Raw genomic sequence first — 14,642 nt, forward strand, 5'->3', positions numbered from 1 at the left:
AATACAAGTTTTCCCCTGGCAGCCTGAAGTTTCTAATTCAGGATCAGGTTCTCCATGACTAAACTTTGATCTTGTACAGGATTATTTTTAGGCACTTAATTCTATAGCATTCCTTTCTCTCTGCTTTTTGTGCTGCCCTTCAGCCTTGCCTCTGGGGCACAGTGAGGTGTCCTGGGGCTCAACTGCTGCACCCCAAATAAAAATACTGAGCTTTACTGCCTTCTTAGATGCTTAGTCCTGGCTTAAAACCAGTATTTGTACTCCTGGTCAATGAACAAAGGAAATACTAAAGTTTCTGCAGCAGAATAAATGTTTGCCACATGTTAGTATCTAAGAGAAGACTTAAATGTTTCAATCTTTTTTGGCTTTAGCCAAAATGTAGATATTTTTCCCCCCTCCACAGGAATGTGGGAATACTTATTTGCATGAGGAGTATTTCCTTACATAAGGAATATTTCCAAAGCAGGGTGTCTTAGGTTGTGAGAAGGAAAACCAATAGATTTTAATGTAAATAAGGATTATTTCAATATGTGACACATAAGAAACCATTTTGTTCACTACTCAGGGAAGACCTTGCAGGTTTTTATCAATCACTAATGAAACTAAAATATTGACAGGTGTGAATTTTGGTGACATGTCTTCCCAAATTAGAAAGGATTTGAGCTGAAGGAAGTTGCAAACAAATCAATGTCAGCAAAATGTCTTCAGCAAATTTAGCCCTTGTTATGCAGTTCTGGAGTGGCAAAATTGTTAATTGCTATTCAAAACTGGTGATCATTTTTCCAACACAAAAATACTTCCATTTCTGTGTGTCTTGCAAACTGTCCTATTTCTTGTTATTGAATCTTTAGACTCAATATTTGAGCCATTGAATCTCTAGATTCAATATTTGAGTTATTGAATTTCACATTCAATATTTGAGCTGTGCTATTATTAATTTAAAATATTGAAATTCCATGCCATAAATACCAGAGTGCCAGGGATGATTAATGACACTGCTCAAACACCAAATTTTTAATTAAGCATAAGCCAAAGTAAAAATTCCCTGATATAATTTGAGTCCCTTTTTGGATGATCCAACTTTTCCCCTCCTAATACCACTTGAAACTGAACTTAAAACCAGGTGCAGAGCATTTGTGGGAATGAAAGACTCTTAAATGAATCAGAACACAAGACATTCTCAGATGAGCAGCTGTGGAAAACAATAAATAAAACAGAAAGTGAGCTGGAGATAAGGCAAATCCAGGTGATAAAATCATGGCTAGAGCTGTCTAATATAGGGAAATGAAAAACACAAAGTACATTTTAAAGCCCTGAGCTGTACAAATACTCATCAGACTCCATTTCCATTTTTGCTGCTCCTAATGAGGAAAGGTTGATTCAGCTCAGTCTTGCCAGATGAAACTGCAGCTGGGAGTGTTTTTCCATATCCATCAAACTCGGGTTTCCCTCCAGTGTCCCTGAGTATAAATCACTGAGCTTGACTTCATTTCATGCTCTTGAATTGCTCATCTGCTCTCTTTGAAGAGGTTGGAGCATCATGAATTTTACATGGTCCAAGCCCACTGCTGCCCATCTCACTGAGCACAGAGTGCTGGGAGCTCCCTGTGCTGTTGTTGCTTCCATAAATCAGTTCATGGGATGCAGCCCCAAATCCTTGGATGTGCTGAGGCACAACCACTGCTGCCACTGGGATTGGTCCTGACAGGCTGGGAGGTTCTGGGAGCTGTTCAGGGAAGCCTGGCTTTAACAACAAACACTCAAACAACAAAATAATGAATTCCCAAAGCCAAAAATTTCAGGCATCATAAAACCTTTTCTTCTTTAAAAAGCCCTGGACCACCTAATGATGTAAATATGTTTCGTGTGAAGGTTTTGTTTCTTTAAAAATGTTTTGAACTTGAAGTCTAACTAGTTTGGGGAAAAGAAAAATTAAGAGTTTTAGGTGACCTCCTTGCTCTTGATCAATGAAGCCCATTTTTGGCAGGTTTTAAACCATTCTGATCTATTTTTCCCTTTTGCCATGTAAGAAACCTTCAGAAAAATGAGAAATGCCATGAAGAAACTACTGGACATTGTGACATTGGTAAATACAGAATGCTGCCCCAAATTTTGCACAAATAATCACTTTCAAAAGCAGTCACTGTGCTTTTAAACAAAAATAATATGAAAAAATAGTGATTCTTAAAAAGTCTCCCTTTAAAGAGACACTGTAAGGCTTAAGTTTGCATATGAACAAATCTCTCCCCATTGCTCAGAACTCTTTCTTTCAATTAATACTTTTTACTATTTATGCTCTTCATTTAAATGAATTAATTCATTTATTTTCCACTCTTGCACTGAAGCAGATCTGCTCCATTTTCTTGCTCAGTACAGCTCCCATCACTCTCCTCATGCCCTGCTGTAGTTCACTGCCTGTGTTTAGGAACACAACCATCCCCAAGAGAAGTCACATCTCTTAAAAGTAGGATTTCATTATTCTCATTAACAAAACCCACTTTTTAACATCAAGATATTTGACTGCACCCCTTTCCAAAAAGAAATATAAAGATAGAATGAATTTGGGACAATCTCTTTTTTAAACCACAGTTTTGAAATCCTTGCCCCAGAGAGTAAATTCTGCTGAACGAGCAGGGGCTTTTTGAGGAAGATGTGAAGAGCAAAGGAAACAGTCTCTCACAGGACTGAGTCTCTCCCACAGCCTGATGGCTGAACTGATGCCCCTTTTCCCCAGCTCATTGCTCTTTTACCCAGGGCTCCAGAACACGATTCCCGGGCGGGCACATCAAAGCGCGGTGGCAGATTTGCCTTTGGAAGTCAGAGCCTGCTTCAAACGCCTCTTCAAGTCCTGCATGTTGGGCGACTTGGGCCTCACCAGGTGGAGACCTCTCCTCTTCTCCCCGTTGCAGCTGCTGCTGCTCCTGCTGAGCTCCTGGCACAGCTGCTGGAAGGCCTCGTGCACGCCCTCGCAGCTCTCCCGCGCCGACACCTCGCAGTAGGTGCCGCCCAGCTCGGAGGCCAGCTGCAGCCCCTCCTTGGAGGACACCTGCCTGGCCCTCAGCAGGTCGCCCTTGTTGGCCATGAGCAGCAGGGGGATGTTGGCGTTGGGGTGGATCCTGCGGATGTGCTGGTGCAGCGGGCGCAGCAGGCGGAAGCTCTCGTAGTCGGTGATGGAGAACACGAAGACGAAGCCATCGGCCCAGTAGATGGAGCGGTTTATCTGCTCCTGGCAGCAGATGCTGTCCGTGTCATCCTGCAAAACAGCAACATGGGGTTTGCACATCAGGAATCAGCCCCACACTGAGCTGGACTTGAGCATGGGCCTGTTTTCCCTGAAACCTCTCTGGAGGTACCAGGGAAATTCCCAGTGTTGGCAGCACTGTGCTGGCTTGTCCAGCCTGAAGAAATGTAGGGGGATAGAATCTAAGAAAATAAAGATAGTGTAGAAATAATCTCACCCCTAAGGAGTTGCCCAAGCCATCCCACTCTTCTGCCACAGAGACGGGTGTGCTCAGTAACAGCTGCTCGTAAGTAGCTTGTTTGGGTTTCAGGATAGCAAACTTAAATTCCTTTGGCTTGGTTTTTCTTGCTAGACCATGATGCAAAAGGCACAAGGGCTGATCTTTGCTGTTTACAGCTCAGTTTATTCATTATTATTTCACCTTTCCCTTACGGTACGCAGTGTCTATCACGCCAGTGGTGTCTTTTCTATTGCCTACACTGGGACCAGTAAATGCTTTGGTTGAGTGTTGAGTGGGCCAATGATCAAAGATTAGGAACAGGCCTGACTTTAACAGGCCCAGCTGTAACCAGTGAGAAGAAGATGCTATAGAAGAGTGGGGTGGTGCTGAGAAGGGACCTGGGGTCACTTGGCCACTTTGTGAAGAAGCAAGAGTCAGTGCTCTGAGAGGCTGCCCATGAGAAACACCAAGAAGGTGTGAAACTTTTGCGGTAAGGAGACAACAGCATGGAACCCCTGTGATAAGATGACAACGGAGAAAAGGAGATTTGGGGTGACCTGGTGGTCACTGTTGAGCCAGAAATGACACAAATTCACTCAAAGGCTGGTTTGCAGGAGTAGAGTGTTTAATACAAAAAAATCCTCTCTTTTATAGATAGCCAGTCAAGTAGAATGTGTCAAATCTAACTAACAAAAACATCTTCCTCACAAACAGTCCTTGAGAAGAACAGAAAAACAGAGGAGGAAAACACCAGCTGCAGGTTGTTTATACTAACAAGTTACCATCATTGCTACAACTCCCTAAGAAGACTCACAAGTGCACTCTGGGAAAACAAAACCCATTTTCTCACTTTCTGACCAGGCTGTTGCATCCACACCTGGTCACTGGAGCCAAGTGTGGCCAGGCTCTGCTCCCAGGGACAGGACAAGAGGAAACACCTCCAGCTGCACCAGGGAAGGTTTAGGGTGGACATCAGGGGGAGTTTCTCCATGGAAAGGGTGGTCAGGCATTGGCAGGGGCTGCCCAGGGAGGTTTGGAGTCCCCATCTCTGGAGGTGTCCAAAGAATGACTGGAAGTGGCATTCAGTGCAGGGTGGGGATCAGTCATGGGTTGGACTCATTCCTCCTTTTCCAACCTCACTGATTCCATGATTCTCTCATCCCATACTACAGGAAAGCAGTAATGTGGAGTGGAGAGGGGTCAGAGCAAACTGGTTGAAGAGAAAAGCCAAAATACTGGTTTGAAAAGTTAGTTCTGAATTCTCTTCTACCCAAGCAGTCAGAACCTCACTCTCTGATTGTGGAAAAAATCTGTGATAGGCACAGTGAGAGCACTAAAACTCCACCAGGTTTGTCACAGCATGACAAGTGAACAGCTGTCCCCCATGTGACTTTCAGGGCTTTTCCCAATTCTTTACTCAATGTCTCCATGGACAGAGGCTCTCACTAACTCTGTTTGGTGAACCCTGCCAGGTTTTCCTGCCTTGCAGGTCTCCAGATAGTAAGAGGCAAAGTTCTTTTGAAAAAAACTAATTGGTTACCAAGAACCAATGACTGGAACTGAAAATCAGCTGAAATCTCATTGGTAATTTGTGGAGCAGTGATGGGTTTATATAATTTTTTTTTCTGGTTACACATTTTTGAGACTATCACCCCTCCTATTTAGAGCCCCAACAACACCAGCTCTGGGACTACAAAGCTGAGTACAGCACTGTGGGCTTGAAAAGAGATCAGCTCTTGTCAGGATGAAGCTATTTCCAGCTAATCCTCTCCTCTTTGTTACCCTGCTGGGACAGGGAGAGCCCAGCCAGAGAGGGAGATCCCTGCTGCAGCCTGCTTGCTTTGGAAGAGCTGTCACTCCTGTCAATATTACATTTCTGTGTGTTGTAATTTTTTTAATATCCTTTATCCTATCCTTTTTTAATATCTTTTATTTATATTTTATATAACAAGCATATTTTGTGTACAGCTCTTCATGAAGCTGGTAGAAATTGTGTATTTTAAGGGGAATTCAACATCACAAATACAGAGCTCAATTTTTTATTATTGTTGCTAAATTCTATCCAAGAAATTTTCATCAACTTCAGTAAGACTAATAGAAAACACATTCCATTATCTATTAATCTACAGAATGCATTTCTGCCATTGACATTCATTCTAACAGAATGTAGTGCTCAGCACTCTCCCCAAACAGATCACTTTTATTCAGACCTAAACATGAATGACAAAGCCTAACTTCAGAGAGCAGAGGTAGCAAAGAATGAGTAAAACTGAGCAGTTTTCTTCTGGTAGATCAGACAGTAAAAGAAGAACCACTGACAGCTCTTCTGTGAGGAGGAGGAAGCAGAATTTCAGAAGGGTCAGAGTGTAAATTAGGCTCAAAGCTTTCCCCAGCAGTTCTGCCAGCCAAGTGCCCTCTGTAGATATTTCATTATTGCCCTCAGAGACACTGGCTCATCACACCTTGAGGTTCTTTGTCCTTGCCAGCTCCCAGCTCAGTCCTGTGAGCAGTGACTTTGGTTACCAGCTGCCCTTATCCCTCCTCCACAAACCCCTCACTCCCCAAAGCAGAATGATGCACAGGGATGCTCCCAGCAGCCTTGTTGGGAAGGTTAATGAGAGTGAACTCCAGCCAGGCTGGGCAGGCTGTGGGAAGAAGGGCAATTTGCACTGCTGGGGTCTGGGCTGTAGCCAGTCTGGGGATAATTAGCCACTCTCCATGTCCTGGAAGCCTCTTTTCACCAGCAAACCCCTTTCATGGCCAAAAAAAAAAAAAAAAAAAAGAAAAAAAAGGAACTAATTGCACTGGCAAGCTTTGCAAATGGGTTTGGAGAAGGTGCACATTCAGAGAGCCCTAAGAGCAGAAATTCTCCCTCACTCCAGCTAGGCCCACCCAGCAGTGAGGTGGATGGATGGATGGATGGATGGATAATCCCAAGAGGAATGCTTTATTCAGGAAATCAAAGGTTAATGGGCTACTTTTTCAATGGAAATCCCTGCTCCAGAATGAATTATGAAACACACAGGCTTTTGCAGTGTATAGGCCAAGCAGCAATGAATCACCCAACAAAACCACTCATCTGCTTCTGTTTCTCTCTTACAATTTCACATTTCTGGGGGCTTGAATCCTGAGGGTTTCCACATGATTTCCTCCTGGAACACTGTACTCAGCCTGCAGAGTGCAGGAAACTCTCTTCCTTAAGAATTTTAATTAAAAAATCCAGCCTTTTCTCAGTCTTAACCTGTTCTGTCACAGTCCCCTCAATTATTGCAGATTTATCATTTGAGGCAAACAGACACAGGGGGAGATAAGAGTGAGAGATCTTGGAACAGCACAGACCTTGGACTGGGACAAAGAAAATGAAACTCCTTCCTAACTAATTTAAAATCATTTCTGACTAAGCAACCTCAGCTACAGGCTTGACTAAATTTTGTGCAGCTCTGGTGTCACTGAACTGTAGGGCACAGCTTTAATTTAAACAGGAAAATAGCATCTGTGTGATCTGAAAACAGGAGTTAAATTATTCCATGGGACAGAAGAGAGAGGGGATTCCCTTTGTTTAGTGTTTCTCAGGCAATCCCAGTCACCCCCCAGCTCCTCTCTGCAGGGCAAGCTGGCAAGGCCTTTGTGCTGGTAAATCCCACTTGAATATTTGGAGAGCTTCCACTGCAGCTTTTGTTTGCTTCTGAGTGTGCAGAGCAGATGAGGGCACCCTGCACAGCACAGAGTGGGATTGCATCAAAGCTTTCCCCTTCACCCCACTTCCAGTCAGAGAAGCTGGAAATGAAACTTTGGGAATTGGAACTTTGCTGATTCCCTTCTGGGAATTCAGGGAGGACGAGTCCCGTGGCACAGAGATGCACAGGTGGCTCTGTGCAGGTCAAACAAGGCTGCAGAGCTGTGCAGGGCAGCCTGGTACATGAGGAGGGAGGTGGTGCTCCCATCCCAACACATACTGGCCAAATCTAAGTCTAGTCTGAGGTTAAGGGCACATCTAGAAGTTTAAGCTTGGTGGTGCAATGAGAATACCTGATTTTATCATGAAATCTCTGCTGCTCTGTAGGAATTATTACTCAGGAGACTTCCACTATTCATGTAACCCCAAATTTCACTACATTTCCAGTTGCTTTGACACTGTTTTCATCCTCTTGTTCTGCATCTGAAGCAGATTTTTAAGGAGATACAGCGTAAATCCTGCTTGGAAAAGTATTCCTAGAAAGAGGTTCCTGGTAGAAATTTAAATCTAGAATATAATAGAATCATCAAATCATTAAGATTGGAAAAGGTCTTTAATATCACAATAGAATTATAGAATCATTAAGATTGGAAAAGGTCATTAATATCATTGAGTCCAACTGCCTAGAACACTGACAGAAAAAGGAGTGTGATAAAGGCTAACACCTTAAAAAAAAGGAATTAATTACATTTAAAACCAGGGTAAGGAAAGCAGGGCAAAGCAGCACAGCTGGAAATGGCAGCTGCTGTGAAGCCTGGCCCCTTGGAAAGGAAGATTTCTCTAAATCTGAGGGACTTTGGGTGGGGAGGAAGGTCCAAGCTGAGGCAGCTGGGCCTCTGGGCAGGTGGGTTTCCTGCCATGCAGGGACAGAAACCACTTGACAGAAAATAAAACATTCAAGCTGTTGGCAGGAGGGAACCAGATTGTGATGTTACTGCTGTTTAGTAATGTGTTGGAAATAAAATTGTTTTAATTTTGGCTTACTCCTGAAGGATCCTGATTTAACACCTTCAAGAGCTCATTTTGGTGGAGTTTAAGGTACCTTGATTAGTCTTGGGTTTGAGCCCAGGTATTTTCCTGCTGCTAAGCAGAGTTAATCACAGATGGAAGTGCTGGCAATAAACATAAGACAGAAGTGTGTTGAAGAGCACAGAGCAGTTGTTTTACCTCCAATGAGACAAAGGGAGTGTCCTGCACCTGTAGAGAGATCTGCTCCCCATCTATGGTGAACTTCCTGGAATACAAAGCACCTGGGGGAGAAGGAAGATGTCAGTCAGGGACTGTACCAGGGAACCAAAATCATAAAGGAAAGGTCAAATGGGACTGGTGAAATCCAGACTTTGAGGTTTAGGATGTGGAGCTGCCTGTAGGGAAGTGCCTGGCCTGGAGTGTTTGTGTGGCTGTTTGCTCAGCAGTGGGGCTGTGTTTGCTGTGTGGGGACATGTCCTGGAGGCACAGCCAGCCTGGGGGCTGGGAAGGGTCACTCAGGATTGAGTCACACACTCAAAGTGGGCACAGAAATCCCACTCAGGTTTCCAGTCCATACTGTCAGCTTTAAACAGAATTGCAGTTCACTTTTATAATCACAAATGAAGACATCCAGGTGGGGTTGGCAAAAGGAGTGAGTGTTTCCTGCTGGATTTTTCTGAATGCCTTTAAAAAAGGAAAGTGTTCCAGTTTTGGACACAGAATGAGGGATGATGTACAAATCCCCCAGGTGCTCTTTGGGGTTTGTGTGATTTAGAGCTTGGTTGAAATCCCCAAAGCCTGGACACTTTAAACCTGACTTTGGTTAATCTGGAGGACACATATTCACAGCCAAGTGCCAGTTCTACCCAGCTAGGCCTGATCTAGCTCTGGTCTAACCACTGCTATCTTGGCCTTGGACTTTATTTTGTTACTGCAGCTGAGGTAAACGACAATGAAAATTTAAGTCTTGATCTTGTGCATTCTCTGTGGTTCAGAGGTGGCTGTCATCATCATTTTCCTTTAGAACTTAACCCAGGTCACGTGGGGCTGTGAGGAAATGCTAATCCACAGCTGCTGTGTACAGCCCTTCTGTCCTGCCCCAGCACAATTGTCACTGCTGCCTCCAGAACAATGTCAGATGTGGAGAAATCCACCCACTGCAGAGCAAGGAATTCACATTAACAGGGAGCCCAGCTAGTGACAGTAATGCCCTCACTTCTGAAATTCAGCTTTGTTTCAAGAAAACAAGTGATTTTATTCCAGTGGAAAAGAGCCTGAGCTCACAGAGCATTTTCAGCACAAGGAAATTCAGCACTGAATCCCACATTATCATGTTGTGGTTTAACACTGTGAGGGGACCCAGCCCTGGTGGGATTTGGTTTGTATTTAAAAGCAGCCCTGGTTTAAAGCTGTCAGGGTGGTTTGATGAGAAGGCACTGCACCCCTGCACCAAGACCAGAGAGCCCCAAGTTGCCATTCCATGATGCCCTCCCTGTAGAAGAAAGAGCAGGAGCTGCCAGGCACTGGCACTGCCCCTGCTCTGCCCAGTGATGCCTGGCACCAGGACAAGCAGGGCTGAGTGATCCCAAGGGCAGTCACTGCCACCTGTTCCTTATTGCTGGAATATTCACCTCTCCTGCAGCATGGCCATGGGCCTGGGAGCTTAATGGGAAAAGCATGTGGCTCCCAGCACTGCTCTGGCAGCAATCACTGCACAGCTCCCAGCTCCCACTTGATGTACAACCTCCCAGAGAAGAGGTGACAGAAGAAAAGGAGCAAAAGTGCAGCCAAGCATCAGGGTTAACCAGGGTCAGGGAGGGGGAGCTGGAAGGAGGAGCTTTCAGAGTGCATTTCCTCAGATCAAAGGTGTCTTGGGCTGCTCCCTCCTCATCCTGAGCTCAGCAAGCATCTCCAAAGTGAAGCATTTTCTGAATTCTGCCCAATTTCACCCCAAAACTGTGAGGTGGCCAATGTATGGGGTGAGCATAGGGGGTACATGGATCCATCCTACAACCCTGGCCAAATCAGTCAGTGTTTGCCTGGAACAGTTCACATGAACACACCCTCTGGATTAAACCAGGAATGAATGGCTGCTTTGCCTGTCTTGTGGAGAGAAGGTTTCAATTTCAAGGTTTCCCTGGTTATAATAGCCCCTGAAATAAGGGGAATGCACAGAAAAGGTTCTGAACTGCATTTACACTCCTCAGAATTCCTCTGCCTTCCCTGGGGTTGCAGGGGGAGCAGCATTGGGTTTCCATGCTTTAGTTAATGTGTAGGCTGTTCCTTGAGCCTGTGTTTCACTATAGGTATGTCCCCAAGCACACCTTTTACTCTGATCCTTTTCCATCAGCTTGGGAAAAAAAAAAAACAGCTGAAAGGATCATAAATAAAGAGCCTTTGATTTATTGCTGTCATAGCTCGAGGCTATTAACTGAAAATATGCACCTTCTGGACATCTAACACCACTTGGCTTCCCTGTAAGGTGCAGCAGTCACAAAGCAGAGAGGATTTCTTCCCCAGTCCCTGCAGTCTGCTGGGGAGAGCAGAACTCACCGGTGTTGGCTTCGTAGTCCCCAATAAATCTCTTTGTGAGGAAGCGCACGACCAGGGCTGCAAAACAAGGACAGAAAGGGGGGTCCTTAGTGAGAGAGAGCCCTGAGGCATCCTGCACAGCTCCTGTGGCATCCTCCTGCAGCAGGATCTCACTTGGAACCACCTTCATCTCTGCATTGCTCACAGGCTGCTCTGCAAGTGCTGCTCTCAGCTCTCACAGACAAAGATCTGGGGCCAGCCTGGGGTACCCAGCCCAGAGTTTTTCACAGCTTGTGTTGGAAATGAGCCCTGGGATTCAGGGAGGTTGTTTCCCTATGCTTGCAGGTAAAACAATCTGTCCTTTGCTCTGAAATAATTTAGGAGAAGAGTAACAGGCCAGTAGACTGCAGCTAATCCAAATTTAAGCATTTTCTGTCATGCAAGAAGTGAGGCTGATGGATGGAATGGTTCTTACCAGCCTTAAAACCTCTCACAAAACCCATTAGTGATATCTAATCACACCCAGCAAACAAACCCCATGTGCTCTGCACCCTTGGGTCATGCTGGAGCATCCTGGCTTCTTATTTGCCTTAACCTGAGCTGCTTTCCTAAACTCTTTGATAAGAACATTTTCCTTTTTCTGCATAAAACATTTAAATCCCATCATGGCAACAGTAACTTATATTCCTGTGCTGCTTTGATCTCAGTAGGTTCCTAGTAACTTGCAACACCACTTAAGAGTTAGATAAAATGTCTTATTCTGCAAGCAAAATTATTTTATAATGGATTTAATTTCAAGCAATAATTTTTCTCACAGTCATACTGGGTCATCCTTTAGCACCCTTAAATGAAACTGCCTGTGCAGCTGTCTTTAAGAAACTATTTAAAAATAATAGGAAGATGTGGCTGCTTCAAAGCCAAAACAAACATTTTGCTGAATCCCGTGGAACCACAGATGTAATAAATCAATCTGCTTTTCATAATTCCTGAAATCATGAACCAGATATTCAACAATGCTCTCTTTACCCTCTTTTCTTCCCCTCTCCTGTGGAGAATAATAAAGGCACATCTTGTATGCTGTGATTTGTCTGCAGAGCATAAAACACTTACAGCAGGAGGATAAAAGCCACCTTTTGGCGTGCAGAAATTTAGCTACAATTGAATAATTTGCACAAGAGCAGCTAGGAGCATTTGTGAGTACAGAACTCGCTGCTGGCTCATGTTGGCTTCCACGCATCTACAGCAAATCTCAAAAATTCTCCTGTGCCTTTTCTTAAAAAAAAATAAAAGAAAGAAAATAAAAGCAAATTGAAATAGTTAAGCTGCGATTCATGTCGCTAGTTTGGGTGTGTGTGGCAGCGAAGGAGCAGAGAAGGAAAAGCGGGGCACACACCTGTCCTTACCTGTCTTGCCCACGCCGCTGCCGCCCAGCACCACCAGCTTGATGATTTTGTTGGGCGCGCAGTCCAGCGCGGGGTACTCCGGGATGGGCAGCAGCAGGAAGTTGGTGGAGTACTGAGACATCGTGTCCTCAGGGATGAGGAGCATGCCAGAAGGGATGGCTGCTCGGCTCGGGCTGCGGGAGAAAAGCAGGAGCGCGGCTCCGCGGCGCCCGTCCTCGCCCGGCTCTGCCGGCAGCCAGGAGCGCTCTCATCCCACTGCAGGCGTTCTCCCGAGGAATGCGAGAGCGCCCGGCCTCCCGCCGCCGCTGCCTCTGCTCAGACAGCGACTTCGCAGAGCCGAGGGGAACTTTTTGATCGGCCCCCGTGAAAGCTGACTCCGGCAGCCCGCAGCCAATGGCGAGGGCAGCGGGACATTCCTGCCCCGGCCCCGCGCGGGCCGCGCCTACCGCCCCTCACGGCTCTCCCCTCACACCGCTCCCCTCACGGCTCTCCCCGCATAGCCCTCTCCTCATAGCTCTCTCCCCTCACACCGCTCCCCTCACGGCTCTCCCCTCACAGCGCTCCCCTCACGGCTCTCCCCTCATAGCCCTCCCCTCAGCTCTCCCCTCACAGCGCTCCCCTCACGGCTCTCCCCTCACAGCCCTCTCCTCATAGCTCTCTCCCCTCACAGCGCTCCCCTCACGGCTCTCCCCTCATAGCCCTCCCCTCAGCTCTCCCCTCACAGCCGTCCCCTCACGGCTCTCCCCTCACATCCCTCTCCTCATAGCTCTCTCCCCTCACGGCTCTCTCCCCTCTCAGCTCTCCCCTCACAGCAGTCCCCGGGCCTAGCTTTGTGCGCTGCCCCTGGCCGGCTGCTAAAACCCAGATTTTGGGGCTTTGCAGCCGTCACGGGAGCGCTCGGAGCGCGGTGCGGTCACGGCCGTGCTCTGCTCTAATTCGGCTGTGAATAATCCGGTTCTGCCTGTCCGGGTCCTTCGCCCTTTCCGCGGCCCCAGCCCCGCGCTCTGTTGTTCTCCCTGGGCCCTTCATTGTGTGCTGCCCCTCCAGAGCCCCGCAGCCCATGGCATCCCGCTCTTCAGGATAATAAACATTTCCACCCCCCTCAGAGCTTTCGGGCAGCTGTGGGATTTTCCAAAATCCCAGTTGACATCCCGTGAATCCCCCGGGATACATTTGATCTGCTGCTTTGTGAGTCCTGAAGGGCGGCTGGAACGTGGGGCAGCGTTGGGGTGGGACACTGCAGGCTCTGCAAACGCGGGGAAGGGAATTTGGAGCTGCTGACAGACTGGGAGGCTTCCAGAGGGAAGAATGAGGAGAGAATGGCTTCTCTAGGAAAACTGAGTGGGGTTTTAGGGCAGCTGGCAGGGTCTGTGGGATGACAGCCTGGAACTGAACACTGGCTACAATCAGCTCTCAGCTCTCTGGGATAGCGGGGAGGGAAGAACACTGGGGAGGGAGTGACCCAGATAAAGCAGAACTGCAAATAATACAAAACAGATGTAAATTAAACTTAAAAAAATAATGTAGTTGGTGCATTCATCTTTGGAAGGCTTCTCAGAAGGGAGCAGAGGCGAGGCTGGGACATGGACTTTGTCAGGCTGTGTGGGAGACGTGGATGGGAATGGAGAGCGAGATAAACTCCCAGAGCTCATGGAGACCTGGGGATGCAGATTCTGTGCAGGCAGGAGATGGGCTTGGCTCACTCTGGAGAGGCTGCAGCCACCAAAAAGCCTCTCTGTGCCCAGCTGCTCTCATGGGGCTCTCATGGGGACCCAGAGCACGAACCTGAGCCCTCCCCAACAGGCTCCAGAGCCAGCCTGGGCTCCCAGGGGATGGGAAATCAGGGCAGGGCTCTGGATCTCTGCTCCTTCCCAAAGTATCCAGCTTCCACAGCAGCATCTTCACAGGATGTGAACTGCCCTGAGGAAAATCCAGCCCTGGGGCACAGCAGTGCAGTGAAATCAGCACAAGAATGCCAAGATTTATGGACATGTCCCTTTTCCAAGGCTCTGTTTCCCCTCTGAAATCTCGTTGTGCAGCAGTGTTTGTGCAGTGATGCTCTACAAGCTCCCAGCATTGCTCCTTTGACCATCTTGGCAGCTGATGAAGAGGAAGAAAGGTCTGGAGGCTGATGCAGCTCATGCAGCTCATGGAACTGGGAGGAAGTTGCTGGATCCTCTGTCTTTTGGGATATGGCTCCTGTAGGAATGGTTTGCAAATCTTCCAGTGTCAATTTGCTTCCAGATTTTTGCAAAACCCCAAACACTGATAAAAAAAAAATCTTTTCCAAGAAATTTATTTACCGGCATGCTTTAATCTCACACAAGTTTTGTAAGAAGAGGCAAAATAAAAGGAAGAATAGGAAAAAAGCTCAAAATCTTGCGGTCAATTAATAGGGCAGCACTTTGAAATGTGCTATTGAGCAGGACAGTGATAAATTTGGGATTAGTTAGCAGCAGTAAGTCACTGTCTGCCTCTCTGAGTGCTGGAACCTTTGTTCCCATTTGCTATTAAAAGCATATGTTAGTGAGTAATATAAAA

General features: G+C 46.6%; 1 protein-coding gene across 1 annotated transcript; it reads right to left on the minus strand.

The window, feature by feature from the left end:
* Nucleotides 1-999: 999 nt before the first annotated feature.
* Nucleotides 1,000-12,535, minus strand: LOC129125946 (ras-like protein family member 11A-like). The gene is made up of 4 exons (XM_054641657.2): nucleotides 12,102-12,535; nucleotides 10,720-10,776; nucleotides 8,365-8,447; nucleotides 1,000-3,253 (listed from the first exon to the last, which is right to left on the minus strand). The coding sequence occupies exons 1-4, from the start codon at nucleotides 12,244-12,246 to the stop codon at nucleotides 2,786-2,788; spliced, it is 753 nt and encodes a 250-aa protein (XP_054497632.1). The 5' UTR covers nucleotides 12,247-12,535; the 3' UTR covers nucleotides 1,000-2,785.
* Nucleotides 12,536-14,642: the final 2,107 nt, after the last annotated feature.

This window comes from Agelaius phoeniceus, chromosome 14, assembly GCF_051311805.1.
Source record: "Agelaius phoeniceus isolate bAgePho1 chromosome 14, bAgePho1.hap1, whole genome shotgun sequence".
NCBI lineage: Eukaryota > Metazoa > Chordata > Aves > Passeriformes > Icteridae > Agelaius > Agelaius phoeniceus.